General features: G+C 33.8%; 1 protein-coding gene across 1 annotated transcript; it reads right to left on the minus strand.

Annotated features, from left to right (window-relative positions):
* Positions 1 to 236: 236 nt before the first annotated feature.
* Positions 237 to 10,342, minus strand: lrpap1 (low density lipoprotein receptor-related protein associated protein 1). Its single transcript, XM_056456937.1, has 8 exons — positions 10,078 to 10,342; positions 9,492 to 9,636; positions 8,401 to 8,531; positions 8,162 to 8,282; positions 6,373 to 6,528; positions 6,189 to 6,271; positions 4,323 to 4,499; positions 237 to 1,346 (listed from the first exon to the last, which is right to left on the minus strand). The coding sequence occupies exons 1-8, from the start codon at positions 10,237 to 10,239 to the stop codon at positions 1,278 to 1,280; spliced, it is 1,044 nt and encodes a 347-aa protein (XP_056312912.1). The 5' UTR covers positions 10,240 to 10,342; the 3' UTR covers positions 237 to 1,277.
* Positions 10,343 to 13,612: the final 3,270 nt, after the last annotated feature.

Below are 13,612 nucleotides of genomic sequence, written 5' to 3' on the forward strand. Positions count from 1 at the left end.
CTTTTGTTCTCCATTTGAATTTACCCATTGCTTGAAGAGCCACTGCTGTACACTATAAAATGTTTCTGCATTGTGTTCAATGTGGAATATTGTAGATGAATGTATTTTTTTATTTGCATGTTAGAAAAATCTAGAAAATATGAAAACAGATCCCAAATGCAACAACTGTAAATATATCTACTTCCTTTGGTGACCAATATGCTCTGTACATTTACACATTAGAAACACGCTGTATATTTTCCAGATATTATTTTCAGACATTTCTATATTGGTTATTGCAGTATTGATTAAAATGATACAACAGTGACATGGTTCATCCTTTAAATGCTTGAAACAATAGTACAACCATTAGAGTAAAACCTTACAAAAATGGTCAGTTTGTTTTATTATGAAATATGCGACTGACGTGACATGAGCAGAGCGCTCTTATACAAAAGAGATCCTATTATTAACAGACAACACATTACTGTGTTCATGAATTACAATACTTTTAGGATGCTATGAACAAGAAGTTTTTTTTTTAAATCACAAAATTATGTCGATTTAGTAATTACATAGTCATAGAATCGATTAAGTCTATAGTTTGAGTTATAATTTTCAATACCAGTCAGGATGATTCAAGTCTGACTCTGGACAAAGCTGTCAATCATGTTGATAATATCTGCATTTAATGCTGTTTGGTAAATATAACGGCTGATTCAAGACCTGCTTTACTTTTGTGCCTGACCTTAGCTTCTGGTTCTCCATTTCACCGCAGACTTTTCCATTAAAGCACATCTATTGTCCTCAATCTGCCAGGTTTAGCTTGTAACAGAGGTTATCTGGATATTACATCAAACCTGCATTGGGATGGCACCGTTTTTCATGGCAGAGTTCAATTGAGCTTTTCTTAAAATGTTAAGATGCTCAGCTTTAGGAGATTGCTCAAATGGAAGCTTAAAAGTTTAGATTGGAAACTTTGCAAGCCTTTTTGTTGTGAAGTTCTTTTGCTCCCACGCGTTTGTGCAACGTTACACAGGTTTCAGTTCATTTTTTAGCAAGTATTATGAAAAACAAAAAATATTGGCCACAATGAATAGAACATAATGAACAGAATGCGCAGAACTGTTCACTACTCTGTACCGTTAAAAAAAACTCATTATTTAATAATTGGTCTGACTTCCCAGTGGAAATGCTGTGCACCTTACCGTCATAACCTCAGCCAATCAGTGTGGGATAACACGGCATATATGTGATCATAACTAACTGTAGTGCTGCCATGCTGAGGAAAAGAGTGTTCACAGTTCATTGTGTTGCAATCCATTTTTGGAAATCTTGTTTGTTAAGTCCTGCAAGTGCTTCTTCATCTAAAAGACAAAAAAAAGGTATGACAGCATTAAATTTATAACATACATGACAATTTTCTTGATGAATGAGTCTAGACACTTACACACAAGGTGAATACAGTAAAAAGAAAAAGTAGTAATGCTTGCGCAGTTGATTAATCTTTAAGAAATTTTTGTTTTTCTTTTTTTATTATAAGGTCTTTAGTTATTATTTCGTGAAAGGGATAGTTCACCCCAAAATGAAAACTTCCACACAATTTACTCACACTAAATCCATAGCATCCATAGCAGCAACAAAAAATACTCGGGAAATCAATGGCTGTTCATTTTTTTTTCAAACAGGTTTGAAACAGAAGTGAGTAAATGAAAGAAATTCAAATGTTGGGTGAACTATCCCCTCTTTTAACTGCAAAAAATTATTCTAGCTCAAAAATCTGAACACTGAATCAAGTCAGAATCATGACTCTCATCTCATTTTGGCTTTCCGAGAGGATTCTGGGAGTCATTTATCAGAAAATACTGCGAACGGCCTGATGAACAAATTATTTGGGAACACTTTACACAAATGGGGTGTTCATAATTCAATTCAATTCATCTTTATGTCTATAGCGCTTTCACAATGTAGATTGTGTCAAAGCAGCTTCACATAGAAGCTCATAGTAAACTGAAACAGTGTCAGTTCAGTTTTCAGAGATTAAGTTCAGTTTAGTTCAGTGTGGTTTAATATTCACTGCTGAGAGTTCAAACACTGAAGAGAAAATCCATCGATGCGCAGCTCCACAAGTCCTGAACCATGCAAGCCAGTGGCGACAGCGGCAAGGAAAAAAACTTCACCAATTGGCGAAAGTGAAAGATTAAAAAACCTAGAGAGAAATCAGGCTCAGTTGGCAACGACCATTTCTTCTAAGGCCAAACGTCTTGTGCAGAGCTTTATGCGACTGAAAAAATGTTAAAATAATGGCTGTTAAATTACAGAATTTTACCGTAAAATAACGATTAAATTTAAATTTCTGGTAAATTTCTGTAATTCAACCTGTTATTTTACAGTAAATTTCTGGAGTTTAATGGCTGTTATTTTACTTTTTGTTTTCCAGCACCCCAGCTGAAAATTTTTTGCAGTGTAGATGACTATGAATGAGATTTTATGCAAGCTTATGACAACTGCCATTAAATGTCATTAGCTCAGTTATACTATTTTAAAAGCAAATGTGACATTAGCTAGGTTTCCATCCAACTATTTTAATGCCTATTTTGGATATGCGCAAAAATAAATAAATAAATAAATCGGTTGATGGAAACCTCAAGATACACATATATTTTGGAAATACACATAAAAAACAATTGCGCATAACTGAGCAGGATAAACTTTTTATTCAATGAGAAAAGATGCGCATAAACTGTGATGGAAACACTATTACCAAACAAATTCCACTATGTGCATTAAAAGAAGTCGTGATTTTGTTCATTCAAGAGATCATGTGATGAAAAAATGTGTGTGAATTGATAAACCAGCAGATTAAGCACACTGTAAAACATCTGAAATGTTGTTTTGGTCATTCTGAAATGCCGTAACTGTTTCAGTATTAGTGTTATTATTAATGATTAAACTGCCAAGAGCGTCTGTGCTCCACGTTTCATCCCTTCAAACACCACCACACGCTCATTGCGTGTCGGCATACTGTCGTTCTGGGGCGCAAGTCATTTATTAAATAAGTGAAAGATTCACGCAGCTTCTCCTACTGCAGCAAATTACGTTTTTACTCTTGATATTTGGCGCCAGTTAATCAGGAAGTGGCAATTTTGTTCTCTTTGACTCGTTGACTGAAACGCTGCTATATTCGTATGTCTTATATGCCATATTCCAGTTTTGCACATAAAGTTAATTCCCATTTTAGATGGAAACATAGCTATTGTTTGATTTGTTATTGTCGTTAACTTGACAGTACCAAGACAACATAACATGCCATGAGGCCATTATGACTGTCATGAATTTCATAGCAATATCATATTATTTTTCTTGACCTCAATTACAATGGTGCAAATTGAATCCTGACACAAGTATAATGACCTCATGACAGTCATGTTTATGACAGGTTATGCTGTCTTGGTCATGTCAAGTTGTCATAAAGACATCTCAAACAAAGTCACCTTTGCATTTAAAATGAAATGAGCGAATGACATTTAATAAGCACGAGCATGCATAAAATCTCCTTCATATTCATGATAATGTAATGTCATGATTACTAATGGGTTAACACTTTACAGTAAGATTGCATTAGTAAATGTTAATGCATTTACTAACAGGAACAAACAATGAACAATACATTTATAACTATTCATGTTTGTTAACATTAGTTAATGGTAATACAGATGTTCATTGTTAGTTCATGTTAACTCACATTGCATTAACTAATATTGACAGGCCTGAATTCAGAATTTAATAAGGCATTAGTAAATGTTGAACTATGATTAATAAATGCTGTACAAGTATTGTTCATTATTAGTCCATGTTAATCAATACATTGACTAACATTAACTAATGAAACCTTATTGTAAAGTGTGCAAAATACAATAATTACATTGTTATGAACCCCTTGTTCTAGTAAAATGCTAACAATAATTCTCACAGCTTTAGATTATTTAATCAATCAAATTATGTCAGAACTTCTCCCTCTGTAAAAACCTACAGGGTACATACTGTAAAGTCTAGTGTGTGAGAGTGCTGCTGAAATGAAGATTTATGGCACAACGCAAGATAAAAAACTAATTTTGTGAAAATCTATTTGAGTCCGTAGATTCCAATTACGATACATATTTTTAAAGTGTAACGGTAACACTTAAACTTTCATTTGAGATGTTTTCTTTACATTAGAATGAACAATCTTTGATGAAAAATCTCAGAATACACAGTTGGATGGTTTTATTGTCCTGCGGTGTCTCAGCATCAATAATAATACAGCAGAAATGTTATTGTAAAACTCAATTTTGCTGCTGTACCTTGTATCCCATCTCTCGTGCTTTCTCAGCCAGAGTGTTGTATTTCTCTTTGTTTCTCATAATGTGATCTTCATCTCCCAGAGCCTCCACATGCTTCAGTTTCTGATGAGACAGTTCCAGCTGCTCCTGATAGTGCTGGTGCTTCTCCACCTTTGTTTCAAAGTGTCGGAGTTCCTCCTAAACGAGAGAACGGAGACTAGATTCAATCATATTTCATTAGGTGTTTTCAAAATATGCTCTAGACCATAAAATTGAACTTCAGTGTTTAGTAGAGCTGTGCAATTGTTTTTGACATGCTTCACAGTGCAAATGTGAACAATTCTGCATTGATGCATAAAGTCAATAGATTGTTTTAATGTGCCATTATTATGCATTAATCTTTTTGTTGATCTCTAATATTAAAGCAATTACAGAAAATTAGGCATGTGAAAAGCCCAGAGTATAGACTATGCAACTTTTGCTTGCTTTTTGTTACATGTTGCACAATCAGCGGTTATATTTCTAATTAATACCTGTAATTTATGTTTTTTTCACTTCTGATTATTAGTTTTCTGTATTCTTATCCAAATGCTTCTTTAAAATAATGTTCAACTGTTCTTGCATTTGTTATTAATTGGTACAACGTCTTATTTGTTGTTATTCCTAATAACAATCAGTAAGACTAACAAATAACTCCACTTTGGTTTTAAATGTAGTAATTATTATTAATAAAAGGTAAAACATGAGCAATTTTATTTGCTTCAAGAGTGAAATTAAAGAAAGATGATTCTTTTGTTGTTAGGTTTAATTATTTGTTAATTGAGTCAAAGAATTTTGCAAATTATTTGGGATGTTTAATAGATAATAAATTATCAGGAGATGTTATGGCAAGAAAGGTTTTTATGAAGATATGTGGAAAAGTTAGGTTATTAGCAAGGCAAGCTGATCTGTCGGATGTTTATTCTTTAGAAATTATTGGCAGGAACTTCGATTCAAGCCCATTTTGATTATGCTACGTCATTTTGGTTTAGTAGCTGCTCACAGAGTATGAAGGAACAACTGCAAAAGGCACAAAATAAATCAGTACAAATAATTACAAAAATTCATCGTAGAGCACATTTGCACAGTTTTTTAAAGAATTAGGCATGTTAACTGTTAATAAATGAGTGTTGTTTAAAACTGAGAATGATACGTAAAATGTTTAATAATGTGGTTCCTAGTTATTTGGTGAACAATTTTCAAAAGGTGAGGCAACAGCATTCATATAGTACTAGGGGTTGGGATTTTAATATATTAAATATATAATGGGATTTTTCATAATTTAGAAGTGTAGTGGGAGAAAATATGTTCTTATATACAAGTGCAATCATATGGAACAAATTACCAAAATCGATCAAGGAAATAAAAGACATAAGGAGATTCAAAAAAGCGATCAAAATATGGTTGCTTGATGAGAATAGTCAGTTTGCATGGTGGATGATGATGGTTTTTTTTTACATGTTATTGTATTGTGAATAATTTTGTTGCCGTTTTAAAATGTGGAGGTACTGTTTGTTTTATGCATTAACTGTATTTTGCAGCCATACTTTGTTTTTAACAGCGAGGACCATAATGGAAACAAGCCCAAGGCTGTATTATGTTTTTATCGGTGACGGTTTTATTTCAAAATGTATAGGATACTTGTATTTTTGTACAGTTTGTCTAAAATCTGTCAAATAAAAATTCTATTTAATTTAATTCAATTCCACTAAATGATGCACAGCAATCCAATCATCACCCTCTGAATTGCATTCATCTTTAATTTTATAAAATATTACTAAAGATTCAAACCTTTAATGTTTGACAATAACATGATCAATGTTATTCAGACTCATAAAAAAAACTTACTTTAAGAGAATCAAGTTCATTTTCGCTGAGATTGGATCTTTTTGCCATCTCCCAAAGCTCAATGACTCGTGGCTCCCTAAATTCTGCAACAGGCAAAAACATATGAAAGAGACAGAGAGTTTTAGAGTTTTAGGAAATCACTTCATTTCTGAAACACTGATTAAGTGTCATTAAAGTTGCCCACCGCTGTCATCAGTGTAGCCCTCGTGGGTGATCTTGCGGAGTCGCTCAAAGCCCTGGTTCAGATCCCTCATTCTCTGCTTCAGATCTGCGTGTTTCTGATGAAGAACGTTCTCCTTCACATCACCCTCCAGAGGACTGATCACATTCTTATGAATCTCTGAAAGAAATAACAGAGCAAGACCAGTTTACTCATTGGCTTCTGAAATTCAAAGACAAGAATCTGCACAGGAGGTTAAAATGTAAAGACTTCCCATTATTAAACTACTAGAGTGCTTTTCCAAAAAAGCTAGGTCAGCTAACTATGGGCATGATATTAAAACTATACATCAAATGTGTTAATTTATTCAGACCAAGTTTTCTTACAGCCTTCTGTTTCTAATAGGCTTTTCTGTAATGTTCAAGTGAACTGCAACATCAAAAATGATTTATCACCACCTGCACAAGGTTATTAAAGGTCCTGTGAAATTAAAATACATTTTTTTAGATGTTAGTATCAGTATGTTAGTTTTGTGCTACAAAAAAATGACAAAATCCTCATTTAGACGATATAAAGCTGATATAAATACCCAAAGCTTGCAATTTGTTACTTCTGCCTAATTGATACATTTTCAACATCAACTTTTACTTCAGTTTCTGACCAATCAAATGCTCTGTGGTATCTGTCCCCTTCATAACGCTTCTCATTTAATGCATTTGAGCTCAACCACTCTCACTGGCAAAGCTGTGATAAAAACAAAAGGGTATAGGCTGTTTTTATAAAGGGGGGAACTACTATATGTCCCATCCTGTCTTCATGTTTTAGGTCAAATGAAGTCAAATTTCTGAAAAAAATAAAATATAATAATAATAATAATAATAAAAAACACATTTCAAAGCGTTTCAAGGGACTTTTATTCTAAAACTGGTATGGGTCAATTGACAGAGGCGGGATCATATTACTAGGGCCAGACGGAATCTGCGGGCGATTTTTGCTATTTCTGCGGAGAATTTTGGTAAAAATCTGCGGATTTCTGCGGAATTATTTTGGGGGTATCTTAACTAAAACCTTTTTAACTTTTATTTGATGTTTAAAATGCAAATCTAATTAGATTCACTTTATTTGGTAAAAAAAAATAAGTCTCTCATATAATATCTCTACTAAAAGACTGAAAATATTACTTTACAAACTGCACTGTACATAAATCAGAGGAACATTTTCATATTAGTCAATAATATTACTGTAATTAATAAAAAAAACTGAATAAATATAGATTTACACACATTTACTCAAGTAAATAAACAGCATAAATGATGGCCTAAAATTCTGCGGAATTCTGCGCGCTCAGATTCCGTGTGGGCCTACATATTACTATGGTTACCAGGGAAACCCTGTATTACTGGTGTTCTATTAGAGAGTGCATTTGCATTTTCATTCAATTCTCTGTTTTTGTAGTCTAATTTCACAAAACTTAAGTCAGATGCTGTTGTTTTTTCAGTTTTTTAGATATTCTGATATTATACACTATAATTTATATCATTAACTGCTCTTGCTAATGAATGAAGCGTCTTTGGATATTGATTAAAATGTGGTTGCTTCTGATTTTAAATCTCTACAGACAGTTGAGCATATGGTATACTCGTATGCTTATTGTATTCATTAACTACTAAATCAGTCAATATGCTTGTAAAAAAAATTGAGATTACTCATTAAAAATCAAGTTGGATGATCATTCATTTTGGATATTCTTATAACTGAACACTACTAGCGATCCTATGCTATGACATGCCTTGAACACAATCCAAATCCTTACCTTCAGTCCGGCTGACAGTGTCCATGACAATGTTATACTCATGGATTTTGTCTTTGTGGTGCTGGAATTCTCTATGCAGGGTCTGGAGTTCCTCGTCAGAGAATTTTCCAGAAGTTCTGGCCTGGCGTTCAAAGGTTGAAGAGAAAGGTTTAGTTTTTTTTTTAATGAGTGAACAAGTATGCAAATGAGTTACACATTCATTCACCCTAGTGATCGTTTAGTCACATACTGTGTGTTACCTTGCTCCACAGCTTATCCAACTTTGGGTCATCAAACATGTCTCCAACTTTAACTTCATGATCTTTCAGTCTGTTGCTGTCCAATGTCCGGGTGTCTTTTTTCCCATCCATTCCATACTTTGCAAGAATAACTGTGCAAACAAGTTAAGCTGTATGTTAAATATACAATAAGTACATTACCGCCAATGGTGATGAGAACTAGTTACATGTAATGTGTGTAACATAATTTAAGGTGTCCTTTTTACATGTTACATTTACTAACTGTAATAACTACAACTAATTATGCATACAACTAATACTAAAAAACCTGCTCTATAACCCTAACCATATAGTAAGTACATTGTTAATTATTATTATTCTATTAATATTACTCTGTAGTTAAATGAATAGCTACACCGTAACTAGGACACATTAAAACTAAGTGTAACCAAATTTCATCCCAAAATAAACATAACTGTAATCTGTTACAATTTATGGGGAAAATGCTATAGATTGCTATAGAAAGAGGATATATCTTATTTTCTTTTTTTTTTTTTTGCTAAAAGTTTGGATATTCTAAATAATATTTATGTGTATTTTGGTACTTTTTGGTGTGTAAAATGTCTCCTGTCATTCAGTGCCTGTTTAGTAAGGAAGTGCAATTTTGTTGCTTTATTTTGTTGTATAATCTTGGGATTCTTTTCCCCAAGGCATTGTTATATGCCATTGTTTCCTATCGCAAGGATTCCTCAAACCAATCTCTAAAGCAAAACGAGGACCTACAATTAAATCGTCATAATGCAAGAAATGAAAAGGTTTCACAAATCTAGCAATAAACACTACAATAAAGGTTTGAAAATTATTAACAGTAAAAAATGTTAGAAATGTAGAAAAGTAATCAAATGTAAACATTAATATACTACGTTACAAGAATGATATTTACCAGCATCTGAAAATAATTAACTCAAAGTGTTAACACAAATTATTACATTTTATTATTTATTTATTACATTCAAATTAGCAACCTATTAAATTAGTAATTTTTGTTAAGCCTTTACATGGGTTCTTTAATGTTATAATAGTTATATAAACACAACCAAAAAATGTCCTACTATTAAAATTTCGCCTGAGCTTGGCTTCTCTCTCTCCATCTTTGTCCATCCCTTCTGCTTTGAGTTTTTTCCACTGAAGTTCATCTTTCTCTTGGATTTTCAAGTCACTGTGTAGTTCTGACAGTCGGACCGGTGCAAGCTGCATCTAAAGCACAAGTCATTGGCAATCAAATACAGTAAATAACAATAATGCTCAAAGAAAGCGTGTCACTTTATCTGAGCAGAAATGAAATATTAAAAAATTAACCCGAATTTTACTCGAAAATGAATTTTAAAAGTCGCTTTTTTGTAGCTTGACCGCAATATTCACACATTCACTTTGCTTTATTACGCTAACCAAATTTCCCCATTATATTTGAGGTAAAACTGTGCTCACACAAACCGTAACGTTAATAAATAACGTTACGCCAAAAGTAAAGATAACGTTACTCTTACTTGCTTCACGTTAACTGCGAGTAAGTTAAGATATAAACACAATGATAAGCTCACAATCATTATAACTGACAACTATCCAAAACCAATTTTATAGTCTGTTTACGTGTAATAGCGACAGATTAATCGACTTTAAATCTGTCAAATCTCTTACCCTTATCGCCTTTTCCCAAACCTGATTTAGTTTGGCGATTCTGAATTCCACCTGATTGTTGTTTTTATCAGACGCATTTTTTTCATTCATTTCTTTTGAGTACTTTCCCGCCATTGCTCCGACAACAAACAAGGAAACCAAAATTATAAGCTGCATTTTCATTTTGACAAAACAAGCAAATTAGTTAGAAAACGTAAATAAAGCGCGTGATGTTTTGTTGAGCATCTGCAGCGCTATTCAGGAAGCGCTACGGGAATCATACGGCGTTCACATGCCTGTACTTCCAGCTGCGCTTTGCATCATGGGTATTGTAGTGTTTAGCTTCCCAAAACATTTCGCGCTGAAGCTGAAGTCGCGCTGAGTGAATGTGTATTCAAAGACTACAAATCCCGCACAGCGCTTGCATTGGCCGTTACCTAGTAACAACGCGTAAAGGGGCTTTGAGCAAATGAGATCCATCCACGCACTGGGAATGAAGCGAAGCCTACTTGTAGTCGTAGGCTGGCATCTGATTATTAAAAATGCCCACAAGATTAGATTTTAAATCCCATTAAACCCCTAACACAGACATTCCAAAAGTCTAATATTCATTTTAATGACTGGGTGTTTGCCCATCTGCTGGACTGAACATAAAATAATATCCAATACCTGGGAAGCATAATCCAGCCATTATTATCAGTTCTAACAGGGTTATAGGTGTGAACACTCTTTTGCAATTTGTCTTGCTCAGGTCTGCTGCCTACATGGTAATTTGTCTCTGCCAATTTTGCCCAATTAGAAAGCTAGCAGTACTAGTGCTAACTGCTTTCTAATATCCCAGATGATACAATGATAGATATAGCAAACAAAATAAGAACAGTTGAAATTCACATTATAGGCTTTTCGATAGGCATATCAAATACAAATAAGCGGCCTACCTTTCAAACAGAAAAACACAATAGAAAAACACATTTTAGTGATTTCTAGTTGTGAGACAGATTCCAGGAGGATTTCCAGATTTAGTTGTTTTGAGCATTACCAATAGAGACCCACAGGGACCATTGATTTCCATTTGAACCAATAAAATTCCCATTATAACCGTTAAAACCACTTCTATTGCTTTGCACCGTCATCTCATCCCATTAGGAAATAGCTTACATTATGCAAACAAATTGACATAAAACCATTGATATCCATTCAAGATCCCATCACCTTTTAATTTGTATTGATGGCTCTTATACAGTCTAATAAGCCATTCTGTGTTGACATATTAAACATGCTCACTCTCACACATGTTTGTACAGCAATCTTTGTGGGGAGTTATGATAGACTTGTATTGATTTTGCACTCTAGCAATACTCTCTCCAACCTAAACCTAACCTTCTCAGAAAGCTCTTTGCAGTTTTAGAGAGTTAAGTAAACATCATTCTGATTTTTTTACAATTCCCCCACACATTTTGGGTTTCTGTTATTATTTCCATAAATAATAATTTTTATATTGTACAAACTGCATATTCTGTCACATAAACTGACCCCACACCAGGGCCCAAACAAAAAATCATTTTCAAAAAAGAATAAATAAAACATTGCGTGTGTTTTGTGTGTGTGTTTTACAAAAAGCTCAGGTTATTCAGGCCTGTAGCCAGCTTATTAAAAAGGATGGTCCTTTTCTCTCAAAAACTGGACCTTTTCACAGTAATTCTCCTCATTTTCTATTAAATTATGAGGTTCAAATACTGCATTTTAGTGACTTTTAAGAACTAATCTTTGCTGCATTAGCTTGTTGTATTGATCATAACCACATTATTTGATACAACAAAAACATTTCCTACATTTTTGTCAAGACATATAGGTGAATTGAATAAGCTAAATTGGCAGCAGTGTATGTGTGTGAAGGAGTGTGTATGGGTGTTTCCCAGTGTTGGGTTGCAGCTGGAAGGGCATCTGCTGCGTAAAACATATGCTGGATAAGTTGACAGTTCATTCCGTTGTAGCAACCCCTGATCAATAAAGGTACTAAGCCAAAAAGAAAATAAATGAATGAATGAAAAATTCGTGTTTCTACACAAATGTGCATTAGATTATTACAGTTTTATAAATAATGTAATAAGATTACAATAAAAAAATGATAATATATATATATATATATATATATATATGAAAAAATACTTATTTTTTAAGATGCTAATTTATCATCCATCATTTTAAAAAAACTATTAGGAATCTGTTAAAACTAGTTTTAAATGAAAAACTCTTGCCTGTTGGCAAATAACAAATTGGCCAGTTCATTTCCTCAGTCAGAATTTGTCCATTTCAATAATAATTAATGAATAAATTTGTCTTAAAGTTTGCTATTGGTTATTTTCAAAATGTATGATTGCATATTGTCAAAAATGGGACAAATTAGCTCATAAAGGGGCCAAATTCTGGACTTTGCTGGTAGGAGGGGTGATCTTTCGAACCCCTCAGACCCCCCCTGGTTACGGGCCTGTTATTATGAGTCACATGATGCATACTTATAGATCATTATTGGGCTATTCATCATTAATTCATTTTCCTTGAACCGCCAACTTATCCAGCCTAGTTTTACACAGCGGATGCCCTTTCAGATGCAACCTAGTACTGGGAAACATCCATACACACTCATTCACACACATACACTACGGCCAATTTAGTTTATTCAGTTCACCTATACCACGTTTCTTTGGAATGTGAGGGAAACCGGAGCACCCGGAGGAAACCCATGCAAACACGGGGAGAACATGCAGAGTCCACACAGAAATGCCAACTGACCCAGCTGGGACGTGAACCTGTGACCTTCTTGCTGTGAGGTGACATTGCTGAGCCACCGTGTCACCTATTGGGCTATTTGTAATATTTTATTTGGACATAATTATCCCCTTTAATCGTAAAGTGATTCAAATGTGCACAAACTTTCAGGTAATGTTAAGGACATTCAATTATTTTTTAAATTACTGTAAAAAATGAATTGGGTTTTGTAAAAAGCCAGTTAAGTAAGTAAGGTTGTGCCATCTTTAACAGCTCATGGTCACGAGATTACTCATTGACCTTTGATTCTAGTCAAAAGACCTTTTCGAGGAGCTGTGTACAGTACGTCTCTATAAAAAGTACATGAGCTGTGTCAGCAAAAGCACTTCATGCCAGCACAATGTATCCGCCCGCTCACCCACTTCAACAAAAAAAGTCAAAATTGCTGTTGTGACTACCCATTTAATTACCACTTGATAATCTGACATTGGTTCTATTCTTGAATAATTCATAAGACATCCCATTTTAAGACTTTGTTACAAGATTTATGACCTACTTCGAGCCTATTTCCCCCTCAATATTACATTTTTTGTTCTCCGAAGGAATTAGATTCTTTTGCAGATAATTAAAAACTAGTATATACTATAAAAGTATAAAAGTTTATCTTTCATGTTCACTACAGATGTCCTTGGGCACTGCATTACAATAGCAAATTTCATCTGCAGGCACACTTAAAAAATCTTATAAGAATGCTCTTTGTTGAGAAGACCTTGACTTGACAAGCCAA

The sequence above is a fragment of the Danio aesculapii genome, chromosome 1 (assembly GCF_903798145.1).
Source record: "Danio aesculapii chromosome 1, fDanAes4.1, whole genome shotgun sequence".
NCBI classification, from domain to species: Eukaryota; Metazoa; Chordata; class Actinopteri; order Cypriniformes; family Danionidae; genus Danio; species Danio aesculapii.